This window comes from Buteo buteo, chromosome 5 (assembly GCF_964188355.1).
Source record: "Buteo buteo chromosome 5, bButBut1.hap1.1, whole genome shotgun sequence".
NCBI classification, from domain to species: Eukaryota; Metazoa; Chordata; class Aves; order Accipitriformes; family Accipitridae; genus Buteo; species Buteo buteo.
The window spans coordinates 23682646-23696826 of NC_134175.1; the positions used below are offsets into that span (position 1 = coordinate 23682646).

At 39.3% G+C, this 14181-nt stretch overlaps 1 protein-coding gene across 3 annotated transcripts in view; it reads right to left on the reverse strand.

Annotated features, from left to right (window-relative positions):
• The window catches only part of ALS2 (alsin Rho guanine nucleotide exchange factor ALS2), a 53596-nt gene extending 39628 nt beyond the window's left edge, over nt 1–13968 (reverse strand). For 2 of the 3 annotated variants that reach the window (XR_012650439.1, XM_075028160.1), the window contains exons 1-6: nt 13843–13968; nt 8916–9005; nt 6292–6446; nt 3980–4899; nt 1288–1648; nt 253–421 (exon numbers count right to left, since the gene is read on the reverse strand). Coding sequence is in view for 2 of the 3 variants with exons in the window: in XM_075028160.1 (XP_074884261.1) it covers nt 253–421; nt 1288–1648; nt 3980–4899; nt 6292–6446; nt 8916–8935 (1625 nt within the window). In the remaining variant the exon portion in view is untranslated. Of the gene's footprint in view, nt 1–252; nt 422–1287; nt 1649–3979; nt 4900–6291; nt 6447–8915; nt 9006–13166; nt 13243–13842 lie in introns of those variants that run through there. The other variant, XM_075028161.1, reaches the window with a different exon arrangement.
• Nucleotides 13969–14181: the final 213 nt, after the last annotated feature.

The following is a 14181-nucleotide window of genomic DNA, read 5'->3' on the forward strand; positions in this document are numbered from 1 at the left end:
ATCCCAATTTGAAAAAAGTCAAAATATCACCAAAACTCCTAGTGATTACAAGGGGAAAAGTCATAAATGATTGACATTCAGTAACAATACAGCATAAAACATGTTACTTAGAGGAACTTAGGTCACAACACTTAAAAGAACAAGAACACAGTGCAAGGCAGTTGACCAAATTTGAGAATTTGAGAAAGCTGAATACTCGAAATTTCTTAGTGACCTACTGAATAAAAAAAACATTTATCAAAGACATCTCACCTTGGCAGAACATCGCCATGCCCTAGCTGTCCTTCCTTCCCTTTTCCCCAGCTCCATACCTCCGTTCTCAGAGAGGGTAAAAGAGCATCAGCCTCACCACTGTAGGTTGGAGTCAGAGCTACAGTCCTCATTTTTGCCCGCCCTACCTTCCGTAAGAGCCTAGGAGAAACTGAAAACAGGCCAAGAGATAGAAAAATTTCTCATCATTTTAGGTAAATGTATCACTCAGACTGTGTTTTACACAGTAACAGTACCATTTGAGATAACTGATCAAGACTTCTTAGAGAGGTCTTAATTGAGATGGAGAGCAAAGGCTGACATGTAAGAAGATAGGTTACTGATACACAGAGGTAACGTATGTGCTAAAAGTAGACAGATCCCAATTAATTTTTACCAGCTATTAAAGTGTAACAGGCATATGAGAACTATGCAGTTATACTGAAGCAAATGAACCAAAACAAACTATGCCTTAAAAAAAGTATGTTTTGAAAGAAAATATATCCTTGCAGTGAACGGATTTCAATACTTCCTAAAATCTCCCCTCAGATCCAAGATCAATATTGAACTAAACCATGTACCCATTAAGAACAATTAACAACACTAAAATCTATGAGGGAAGAAGGTCATTGACTGAAGTCTGGCAGCAGGAATTAGAATATTTCTAGGTCCCTGGCTCAAAAATCACCTCAGTGCAGTAGGGTCTACACAGGCCACACAGTTTTTTAGCTTCTATGCAACCTATATGAAAGCCAGTTTGCCATCATTTCGCAATAAGATGCTCAGACTACAATGTGCCCATTTTACCTTACTTTACCAACAAAGAATGTTCCTAAACCCACTACACTTTTCTTAACATGCAGTATCTCCTAGTCTTCACTCCCTCCAGCACTTTCAAGTCCTAAAATACAGGTTATAATTCATAAACTCCTTTGGTAGATTATTAGATTTGTGTTCAATAAATACATTTTATTTTCAGTTATAAACCTCCGCATTGCTATAACTTTTCCAGTTGATTTTCCCAGCATGCTTTTTTACCTTGTGACAACAAGCCAGGCAGGGAAAGTCTTCGACTCCCTCCTTCAGATTCCTCCTCTCTAATATCTACTAAACTGGAACTCTTCTTCCCCTGCATGGATTCCAGTCTGACCTGCTCTTCTCGGCTGTCTTTCAGAGCTTCAGGCCCTGGGGAACTGCCACCAGTTTGAGATCCTGGTTCACTTGAAGGTGTGCCATAGAAGTTCATCACTTTCTTCAGAGACAATGCTCCAGCTTCATAAGTAGCAGCTACTCTCACACCAACTGCTGATGCACAAGAGGCCACCAAGCTGTTCAGGGCAGACGTGCTGGTACCTGGAGGGCCAGGGATACAAGCACTGAGTTGTTCTTCTTGGGAAGGCTAAAACCAAAGAAAAATTGAAGACTATCATACCAGACAGCACATAACAGTAGGATGACAATATACACATTCACTATTCAAACTATGTGCTATACTAAACAATACATTATGAGGAAGCTTTTTATACTTTGGTGTACATCTGTTCCTCAGAATTATATTTTTTAAGGTAGGACCAAGCACCATTTCTACATGGCCTGGCTTTCCCTGTTGCACTTGTCTTGTAGCTCATCCATAAGACACTGTGGATCTGTTTGGTTTTTTAAAATACAAAAAAAAAAAAAAAAAAAAAAAGATCTTTGCAAACAAATATAAAAGGGGATTTCATTTTAGGCTTATTACCAACTTATTCGCCACCAACTGAAGTACATCAGTGAGCATGCTGTATTTACAGAGAGAACGGTCTCTCTCTTCAACATGTTAAAAGGAAAACAGTGTTCATGTATTCATTTTGCAAGGTCTACCTTAAGACCAGTCTGGGCTACATGTCCCCTTATGCTACTGTTGTATCCATATAAAGCTTAATTAATAATCAAGTCACACTAGGGACAAACTGACCAAAGGCAATTATTAGTACCAGCACATGATTACCTATAATAGCAATCAATTTACCCACCAAATAAGAATAATGCACAAGATATTTACCAAATAGTTTGAATGTTAAAACAAAGACAGCAAACTCCCATCTTCCCACCTAATACATAGTGCGAAATAGTATTATCATAAATATAGCTCATTTTACTCTGCCAGAAGGGAAACAGTCTTACTTTTCTTCTTTGTGAAAAGTTAGGCTAAAGGATTGGGATTGGTCTTGTTTACTGGTACTTCATTCCTATTTATAAAAGGCATGCCTAGCAATACAGAAGAGCAAATGTGATTTCTGTAGCAAAGCAAAGAGAAGCAAAGGATTTTACTAATGTTAAAACATTACATTAGTCCTCATCTCTGCTCTTCACGTGTATGCTCAACTGTGTTAAGATTCAGTGAATCAGTTGCAGGCTTGTTTATTCCTGGACCTTTGCAAGGGCAACAGTACTCTGGAAATATTCCAGAACAAGGACTTGAGAAAGGGAGCATGAAACTATGCATTTCAGTCATTTCCTAATGGCAGGAGTTCTCACATGAGGCTGAGGGGCCCACAACTGTTAGAATGCATTTGTATTAGCAAAAAGCAAAGGGAAGGACAACTGTGTTCACACAATGTTTATTTCTCTGAAATAGGTTTCCCTCAGAATAGGAAAATATAACTTGCTGAATCCCCAAGTTACTGGACAGTTGTTGGTTTTTTTAAATACTTTTTTTTTCCCCCAGAGGTGACGACAAAAATCAACTATTTATTAGGCACTGTGAAATCTGCCTCCCAGAACCATTGTGAAAAAATTTTTACTGTAACTATAAAAAAAATAATTAAGAAACCAATGTCTACACAACACTTGAAATGACAGAAGAAATTTTCAGAATTCTGCTATGGACTTTGCATATTGGGCCACAGAGTGCCAATTTTCCTTACCGATGTTACCTTCACCATAAACCATCCAGCAGGACAGTACTCACGTACTGCAAGATTTTGGATTAGTTTTCTGTCTAATAGCTTTTTGGTTGTAACTTCCTCCCCCCACCCCAAATAAGGTTTTTTTCAAAAAAGTGGAAAACATAGTATTTTGCAGGGAGCTGGAAACAGCTCTTGAACCTTCATATCAAGCATTTTCTGATGCTTATTAAGAAATTATTACTTCACTGTTCTGCTATAGCATCAAAACTGTGTTGTTGAACCATTTTCCACATCACACAGAGTAGTACTTACGTATTTCCCATCCCTGTTTATGCCACACCCATGTGATTAACATTAGAAGCCTTTTGGTCAACTTTTTAACATTACCTTTACAATCTTTACTTGCAATCTAGAATTTTTAACTGATTGAGAAATTAGATTTGTGAGCGATCCACTCCATGTATAGAAAAGAAAGTTTTACCTTAAAGATAAATTAGGCAAGTACCAGCTTACTGCCCCATACAAATGGGAAACCCATGCATCATAAAGCAGGTAGAGAATGGGAGATTGGCTTACATGGTTCTGGTACTGTGGACTATGAAGAGGAGAGACTACAGCACTGTCAAGGCTGCTCACATTAAAGGCTTACCACTGAACAAGTATGGAGGACAAAAAAATCTTCCACTTAAAAGTTGAGAACCATGGCAGAGAAGAAACACTTTGAAACTACAGGAACACCACAGCTACATAAACTAGCAGAATTTTTCATTATGGAAAGAGTAACATTGTCACATATACATGAGAAGTTGTAGCACATTAAGAGCTAGTCACTAGGTACCAACCTGCTCAGGTTCTGTGCAGATGTTTTTCTCCAGGCTCTCATTTAATGAGTGATCTGATAAACTGATTAAGTACTCTTTCACTTCTTTTTTGTCTGGGAACAGGATATTTCCAGGGCTAGAAATTCCACTGTCTTCCTGTCCATCGTTGCTGGAAAGCATACTTGCTCCATCAGATTCTAAAGCAACAAGCGTATGTCCTTCCACAAGTGGTTTCTGACAGTCTTCACTTTGGCTACCTGTTACACTTCTTCTTTCTAGGGTCTCCAATGAGGGACAGAAGACATGGTTTTCTGGTTGGTTATCAGACAGTGCTACACCCAGTGGGCAACAGTGACTATCTGAAATTATTACATGATCTTCCTTGTCCGTCATGGTAATGAGGAGTTGACTGCAGTGATTGCACCTCTCTGGGATAGGCTTCATTTCCTGCACAGGCAGACATTGTACCAGAGCCAGGCTGTGGTAGGCTCCACAAGCAATCTGGAGCACAACGCGTCCTGCCAGGTGCTCTACCTTCTGTGGCTTTGTCACTGGGAAAGTTGTTGTTATGAGACCAAGCTGGCAGCCACTTCCCCAAGCCCATATCTCTCTGCTTAGTGATAGTGCCAGCGTGTGTTCTTCTCCACATGCTAGCTGCAAAATCCTTACTGATAACAGAGGACTGGTTTCAGAATCAGAAATACTGATGGGTTGTGGCTCTGGCACACATGGCTGATTAGCAACTGCACACTGGCCAGCAGAATTGTTTCCCCACATGTACACCACACCACTTTCTGTCACGGCTCCATTATGGAAGCTACCAGCTGCCACTGTAATAACATGATGCCCAAGCAAAGTATTTTCCAACATAGGACTACTAGCACATGACTCCTCTGGTCCTGATCTCCAGGGCAGTTTTCCAAAACTGTAGACCTCTCCACCTGGGGAAAAAAACAAAAAACAACAAAAACCTAGCATGAGTCTAATGAAGTTAAACCAATACAAAAATTTGAAGAGAGATTCAGATAAACAGATATCAATTTTTAGCTTACTCCAGGCTCAGCAAAACTGGCTATTGATGTATGAAGACTGCTGGTTGCTCTCTGCTATTGCTGCTGTTAAATTCTACACCTCATGTTAATGTTACCCTGTACATGCATGCAGTGTTGAACGAAGGTAAGCTTTTCTGCTAAAAATACTACTATAGTCAAGTTAAATATATTTATTGGTCCCTTCTATGTTAAGAACATACAACATATTAAGGACATACAACCATGCTTGAAGAGCACAACAAAGTACAGAGCTCGTCTTCCCATACAGAGATCTAGCATCACCAAACTGCACTGTTTGCCACCCTAGAGTAAAATAGGATGGCCCTATCAGGTGGAAAGTGGGGGTGGGTGGGTAAGTGTACCTTGCCACTAGTTTGATGTTGTACTGCAGCCTCTCCAAAATTTCATTACCTTTACCTGAAAAGATTGCAGCAATGCCAGTTCAAGTTACTTTGCTAATTCTAAAGAAAAGCAGAAATCTAGTTTTAAAATGAACAGTTGTTTTCACAGTGTTAGAAAAATGGTAAATCATATCAACAAACAACATCCTACATGGGGCAAGAACACACATGCAAAAAGTCCTTTCAATTATGAAAGAAACATGTTCTAAAAAAAAAAAACCAAAAAACCACTGGACCTCCATAACAACTCCAGTAGAGGAGAGGTGCTTATAGCAGGCTCACCAATAACCCAGATCCTTCCTTCAAAAACATCAGAGAAAAATCAAAGAAGCAACTTCCAATTTAGTCTTTACAACTGTATGCCCATTGATCAGTACAAGTATGGACCAAGCTAAGCAAACACTTAGACGGACTGGCTTTTAGAAATACTTTGATTCACAGTGCCAAATTGCTCACAAACCAAGACTCACTCTGATGCATCTACTAGCTACACATTTTTCCAGAAGCAGAAAGAAACCAAAGCTCTTACACATCAAGAGAACCTCTTGCTGTACTGTCTTTTTTGAATGAAAGACATCAGAAGAAATGTCATTTTGAGTTCACATGGTTCAGATTACACTACCATCTTTAAACAGGAAATCCAGAGCCATTGTTAAAAGAAAAAAGTATGAAAGAAGACACTATGCATATAATTTCCATTCCAACACAGTTTTAAGTAACTTACAGCTAACAAGGAAATACTGGCAAAGTTAAAAATCTAACCATTTAAATGTTTTGTATGAGAGACAGATAGAATGAAAAAAAAACAACTACAAGAAGAAAACTCGACAATAGCTAGTTTGTTATTGCCTCAAATCTTCCCAATTAAGATGTTTATTACCTTCTGTTAGAAGTAACCCATGATTTATGCCAAGGGCTGCCTGTAATACAGTTTTTCCACTGAGGCCTGGAAGCCTTTCTGGAGTTACAGAGCAAGAACCAGCCTTCCAAACATAGACCAGGCCTCTCTCTTTGGCTCCTTCTGCCTCTTCTGACCTACAAAAAGATTGGAGGAAATACAGAATCAGCTTGAAGTTTTCTGTGGTTCAGTAATGCACAGTTTGCTTTTCACATATGTAGAAAAGGCTTAGCAGTTCAGGTATTAGTTTTAATTCAGAAAGTCAACATATATAATTTACAATTTGGTAATCTTAATTTAAGTGTTATTTAAATGAAGAACAAGTGTATTCTATTTGAAATCATTGGCTTTCTTTTTCATTTGTACTTTACTGCCTGAAAAACAGCTGATCTCATCACTAATAAACTTAAAGATACATTTACTCACAACTGATATAGCCTTTATAGTATATATTGTATTTGTGCTCACAGCAAGGAGATCAAATTAAGACTAAATTCTGCCATTGTATGCTGAGGGAGATCACTGCATCAGTTCTACTCACATGTAAGCAACTCTGTTCCTATCTGAATAATAAGATTTATAATGTTAACTCCTCCTGTGTTAGCAAGCAGAAGGAACATTTCTGGTTCATTAAGTTTTATTTATGTTTTGTATTATTCAGCTTTTGGAAGTCAAAATGTAGGAAAAACAGCCTTATTATGATGTTTTTATCAGTTACATAAAACATCAAGTATGTCTCAAATAATATTTGCTTTAAAAGTAAGTAATTAAGCAAAGGATGTATTGTGTGCAGATTTTACCATGAACCAATTGCTCTCATTCACAGTATCTTCAAAATATTACACCTGTTAAGAGCTCATCCTTTACATACTTTCATTTCTACCTTTAGAGAGAAAAATGAGGTTTTGGTCAGTTTGGGTTTTTTTTTTTTTTTTTTTCTTCTTTTAATTCTTAATGAGTTTCTCAGATTCAGATGAGCTAGTCATTCAAATTAATTGAACCAGAAAAATAGAAAATGATCCTGAAACACAACGGAAGTATCTGGGCTTGCAGGAGTGACTGGAACTATCCAAAGCTGGTTTAATACTTCAACACACTTTGGTTTGAATGCTCAGTCAGCAACTTCTCCCATTCAGCAGAAACAAATTCCTCAGAACTTTGACAACAAGCACACAGTTTTAACATTTTGTGCAATCACTTGATTTAAACAAACACAAGAAGTCATTTTAAATATCAATATAGACTGACAGCATTTCAAGTTAAATTAAGAGTTTTCTTTAAATTTATTTAAAAAGTTATATAGAACAGATTGTTATCCACCCTGCAAGAAAAAGTAGGTTTAGCTCCTTATTTGCCAACAGTCAAGACATTTACTCCCCACATAAATCAGTTCTTGCAGCTTTGCATGAACTTGTGAAGTTAAATATATATAAAGTGGCAAGAAAAGCTTTGACAAAACGGCAATCTTTGTCTAGAAGAAGGGGCACAAAAAAACCCAAATGTATTCCAAAACTGAAGCAAACCCAGAAAAACCTAGTCTGATAGGCCGCACTGTGGACAACTTATCCAAGTAGCACATTCAAAAGCAGACAACTGATTTTTAAGCTAAAATTTTTGCTAACTGTGGTGCATAGGATGAACAATACCTTTGCACAATCTGCCTCTGAAACACTCCAGATGAGAATAACTAAGAGATGGAATTATCTCTCTTAGCTCCTGTACCCATCCCCAATCTCTATTCTTTTTCCACATAACAGGAGGAAAAAAAAAAAAAAAAAAAAAAAAAAAAATCAAGAAAAAGGTGACAGTCAAGAACTCTTCTAAAATTCAGATAAGTAATTTAATCCAAACAACATACATAGTACTAAAAGGCAGAGTCCATGTTGCATTTTAAATACATAAGACTTGTGTTTAGAATAGAATTAAAAAGGAACCAATCGAGTAATATATTGGCCAGAAACAAAAAATTAGAAAAATCCAACATCATAGTTAGGACATTTACCTAAAATCAAAATATGGATTTTACTCAGATGGGCAAAGCACTCCAAAGAACACAACATGATAATATAGAGAGTTTTCAGCAAAATACTGTGCATTAAATTGAGTGCAAAGCCTGATATTTGGGCTTTTATCCATTTAATAGGTTGTCAGAGAACAGTGTAAGACAAATTTGGACATTCACATACCAGGATTTATTACAAGACATTAATTTTCCATCCCAAAAACATCTGACCTCTGTCACATATCTTAGTGGAAGAAACAGAGAGCAAAAGAATAGTCTACTGCAGGGCTGTTGATCTAGAATCAAAATTCACAGGTGCAGGTAACAGATAAAATTTACCATTCACCAGAGAATGTTACTTTCAGGTTTCTAGCCCATGTCTGGCCCTCCACAAGTTACAACAATCAACTTAAAAAAAACTTGCTGTTGTAATAAGTTGAGTGTTCCAGATATAACTGAAACTAAAGCTAAGTTACTCCTCTTCTTCCCTTTAGCATAAGTTACATAAAGAGTATGCTAACATTACTTAGTAATTTTACAGGATGATCATGAGCTGGCATATTTCAGGGAGCCTCTGTGGCTTCACCTAGCTGCTCATTCTCACCTTCTTTCCTGTGAGTCCATCTGTCAGTGGCAGCACTCCATCACCACCAAATCTTTCCTCTTTCAAAAGGAACAATGTAATTTCCACAAACTGTAAAATACAAACACCAGCTATTTAATTGCAAATAAAGCTAAACATTAGAAAAAAAAAAATCAAAAAACCCCCCACAAAAACCCAAGAAGCAAATCTTTAGAGCCCGTGTTAAATAAATAAGCACTACCACAACACTAGGATGGTTGAAGTATTTAGTTCACTCACACTGAGTTGGCAGACAAAAGCTAAACAGCCAGACTTATCCCATCTACTCATCTCGCAATAGGTCTACTGTTAAGGACAGACTGAGCAAAACCTAGTTCAAAGGCAGAAATTAACATCAATCTCTCTCCATAATGCTCAGTATACCACTCAAGAAACATCAAATTGATCCATTTTCAGTCTAATATAAGATAGAATTCTATGCTCAAGCTAAATTTTTAAGGTAAACAGATTTGTATGAGCAGAAAATGGTTAAGAGTTGAATTCATAACTGTATTCCTGAACCATTAAAAGGTACAGTTCTATTAAAGCCTGTGCAGAAATGCAGAAAGCCAATTAAGAGTTCAAAACATTTCTTCACGCAACTGGTAGCAGAGCATCTATGAAGGTATGATAACACCACAGAAGCCAAGGAGAAAAAAGTGGCTGTTCTATTTATGCTTTTATCCTTTCAGATTTTGAATTTTGCACCCTCACACCTTTCCATCTTCATGAAGATACCTTTGTATTACTTTTCTTGTAATAAAACAAAGCTACAGTTAATCTTTGTTTCTTATAATCTGTTTGGCTTTTTAATATTGAAAGAATTGTAATTTTCCTTGATCTACTGTCTTGCTAGGTGAAGTATTAAAAATTTTAGTTACATTAATGTATGTGCGTAATCCTATTTATTCAAATAAAATGTTTCATACATAAATTCTTTAGACCTTTTGCCTCACTATAGTTGCTGTCTGCTATCCACTGTAACAAAAGCAGGAAATAAATTATTTAATATAACGGTCTTTTAAGACCATACATCCCCAAGAAAGGATCCAGAATGAGTAGTCTGAAGCTCTTCCATAAAGAAAATAGAAATAAAATATGGCCAGTCTTGATTATAAGAGACAATATATGCAAACCTCTAACTTGCATACAGAAGTTTCAATTCACACTTGGAAATAGTAATCATCAAGTTGATAAATAATTGAAATAACTAACACAAATTCCAACACTTTCACTAGACCACTCTGAATAATGAAGTACCAAGCAGATCTTTATAGACAGAAACAGCAATACATCATACCAAATGTTTCCAGTTTTCCAAATACAGGGCACTAAAAATAGCAATTTGGGCTTCAGGGTTGGCAAAGAACTTACCACAAAAAGATGAAGAGCCACAAAAAAATGAAATCAAATTAATATGATAGAATAGTATTGTGATAAGTGATATGCACCTTGCTCTAGAATTTAAAAAAAAAAAAAAAATCAGAGCATACTTTCTAGGAACAGAAAGCCACACTTGTCACCACAAAGATATTGCTTTCAAGACACTTCTGTCTCTCCTTCCTCAACTAAAAAAAGAAAAAAAAAAACCAAACCCCACCCACAACTGTAAAAGTTAACTTTTAAAATATTAACAGAGGAAGTCTCACAAATGCAAGGAAGCTGTCATGCAATCCTTCAGTAAAAGAGGTGTTGATGAAACAACAAAGGAAAATGGAAGTTCATTTTTGGAACTTCTAACTTTGTGATGTAATCTTGCTCAGAGTAAGTACATTTGAAGTTTTTTTTTTTTAGCCTACTCAAAACCACCTAACCCTACAATTCATTTTCCTAAAGATGCTGGCACTTCTCCTCTGTGAGGAACTCCAGCTTTACATATAAATATCCAATGGATCGGTGAAACAGAAGAAGAGTTGGGAGCTTTGATAAAGTCATCAAAGTATCAACGATTGTATCATTTACATTGTATAGTTTAAAATTCTTGGCTTCTATAATCTCGGCAGGTTTTTAAATTATTTTTATTTTTTTAAGGGCTCAAAGAATTTCTTTCATTTTCATAAGCTTCAACTGGACAAAAGTTTACTGTAATTATCACGAAAACTTCTGATTATAACAAAGCAAAGTTACAGCCAGGTAACTGATTAGCTGTTTTGCAAGACCTGCCTTCAAGGCCCAATTGAAAAATGATTTAAGTCATAATTAAATAAGAAACCTGCAATACCGGTGAACTAGAAATTAAGAATGATATGACAGTGGCGATACATTTTGTTTTCTTTACAAAAGCTCATACTTAAGGTTGCATTACTAAGCGTTTATGCATATTATGGAAAATGCTAGTCAAACTGTTTTCCTTCCACAAATGAGACATCTTTAAGACATTTCAAAACCATTTTCAATTCAATGCAAGTTTTCATTCACTCCTAGGACAGCACAACATTATTCCCATTTCATAGCTAATACAAAATATGAGTCATTTGGTCACAGCTACAAACTAAGTAATTATAAATAGAAAGTTTCTTCCTCCCAATAGGAATATGCAATTTTCCTTGCTGATTTTCACATTTATATAATATTACATTGTAGCATTACATATATATTACTTCTTTTCCACTAAGATTACCTGAATTGTTGTTAGCTTTAACGTTCATAGAACTGAACGGCCAGGCACAATATATCATTCTCACGGTATGGAAAATCGGTATGATACCAGCACCTGCACTGCTCTGCCTATATATTTACTTTCTACATTTTTGCTTCAACACTGCAAGAGGGAAAAAGCAAAGAGTGCCAAATAGTGCCAAATTATGAACTGGATTTCTGTTACAGACAGATGGTCACTAGCATGACACTGATGTCATACTTTCCACTTACAGCGTAGAATACTAATTCAAATTCTCTGGAAATCAAACACCATAATAACTGCTATGGCAGGGAATGAGGTGGACTAAACATTACTCTCATTACTCTGGACTGCATCCTTCACTGGACATTGACCATTCTTTAATAAGCATCATAGGTATAAAAGTAATCTTATATTCAATGCTGAACAGGAACAACTGGTATGCCCCTGACTTTTAGAAATACTAAAACTCCCATTAGCCTCATGTGCTTATTTACCTGCTACACTTAATAAATAACTACAAATACTTCTACAACTTTCAGACATGTTTACTTACATATTTACAAACACACCTTTAATAAACTTGTTGCATCATATTTAGCGATAACTTACACTACCAACACTGCAAGCTTGTTATACAAAATTATCTATTCAGGTTCTGAAAGAGGTTACTGCCAAACTTCCTAATTCAAAACAGGGTTGTCAACATTAGTCTTGTCTACATACATACAATTTATTATGCCTAACTGTGGTTCACATATAATGCATTACCAGTTCAAGAAGCCCTTATGTTTTGGTCAGCACCGACAAGGTACAACTACTGTTCTTAACATTAAGATCTGCTCAGAGCAAAACAAAACAACTTGCTACTCAAAGACAGCAGTGATCGCTTCAGATGAGGGCTCAAAGCTTTTAATGCCAGTTCCAGTGAATGAGGGATGGTTGCAAACAAGATATAACAGTAAAGGAGTCAGGAAAAAAAAAACCAAAACAAAACCACGCAACAAAGAAAGGGCCTAGTATCAGCTAAAAGAACACAGCTGAAAACTATCTGCTATAGCACATAATAAATAATTTAAAATTTACCAAACTCATAACAGGCTCAAAAATTTCTGAATATCCCTTCCTCCCTCCTCTTTCTCTTCTTAAATTACACCTTCTTAATTTAGTACATGTTCAGGTCCTTCCCTTTCTGAGAACAATTAACTCCACAGAAACTGAAAGATGGTAAGTGTAGCTAGTTTTTATAAGCTGCTGCACTACAACAGCAGTGATCAACTACCAATCATCTGTGACTACTCTAGGTGCTCCCCAGTGTCTCACCAAAATAGTTTTGGGCCGGAAGAGGAGGTCTGCGAGAGTGACAGCATGCTAGCTCGGTCATCTGTACACAATATTGCAGCCAAGCTAGAACTATCACTCAATGGACTCCGAAAGTTGAAACAGCATTTACTCCTGAGCAACCAAGTCATGCAAAGAGAAAGGACTCTGAAATGAACATGGATGGAGATAAAGGGAGGACATACTATTTAAAGTTTAGGTGGCCTCTTCCTATCAAAAGGGAGGAGTCCTTTAGGAACCTCCAGAAATAAATCTCAACATCTCTGCTTTACCAGCCTCTCGGAGAGCGGGAAGAGTTGGACAGCCAGCACCTTCCGTCAGAGCCGTTCTTTAGCCTCTCCCCCAGCTTCTCAAGCCCAGTCCCCGGCTGAGACGGGGCCTGTTCGCTGATCACCAGTGCAGCACAACAGCACACCACCTCCTCTCCTGAAGCTCAGGGGCGGGAGGCGCAGGGAGCGCGGCGGACCGGCCCACGGCGCTTCGGCCAACCGGGTTCCCGCCGCAGCGCCGCGCTCCCCGTTTCCCTTCAGGAGCGGGTAGCCATTTCCTTCGCCGCTCCTCATAACCCCCCAAAACTTTCCCCACCTGCTGTTGCCCCGCAGCCAGAGCAGCACCTGCCCCGCCAGAGCGGCTCCCAGGGGAGAGGCTTGGCGGGGAGGGGGGGGGTGTGTGCCTGATGCCCCGAGCAGGGGCCGAGCGGCGGGGCAGCCGGCTGCGAGAGGCGGTTGGCGGGGTGAGGGAGCGCGCGGGTGACTAGCGGCAGCGCGGAGCCGTTGACGGGGGGGGGGGGAGGAGCGCGGAGGGCACGTGTCGTCGTCCCCCGGCACAGGTCGGCGCCCCACGTGACTCAGACTCCACTCCCCACGGCAGGGCGCGCGCCACCCCCGCACCTCCGTCCTCGCGCCGCCACCCCCCCCCCCCCGTCCCTCGCGCCAACGGCCGCCTCACCCGGCGCCGCGCTCGCTTTGACCGCCGGTCTCGCCGCCGGCTGCCGGGGCGCAGATCAGCTGATTCACGCGGGGGCGCGGGGCGGGGACTGCGCCGGGCAGGGGGTGGAGCCTAGCGTGGACCCGCGCGCGCGCAGGAGCGTTGGGTAGAGAGGCGGCAGCTCGGGGGCGGGCTCCGGCGCTCGCGCCGACGGGTCCCTCCCGGGGACAAAAGAGGCAGAGACCCGCCTGAAGGGCGCGGCCCCGGCCCCGGCCCCGGCCCCGGCCCCGGCCCCGGCCCCTCCGGTCTCCAGCCGGAACCGGAACCAGGATCTGCTGGTGTTGCTGTTACCGGCACGTT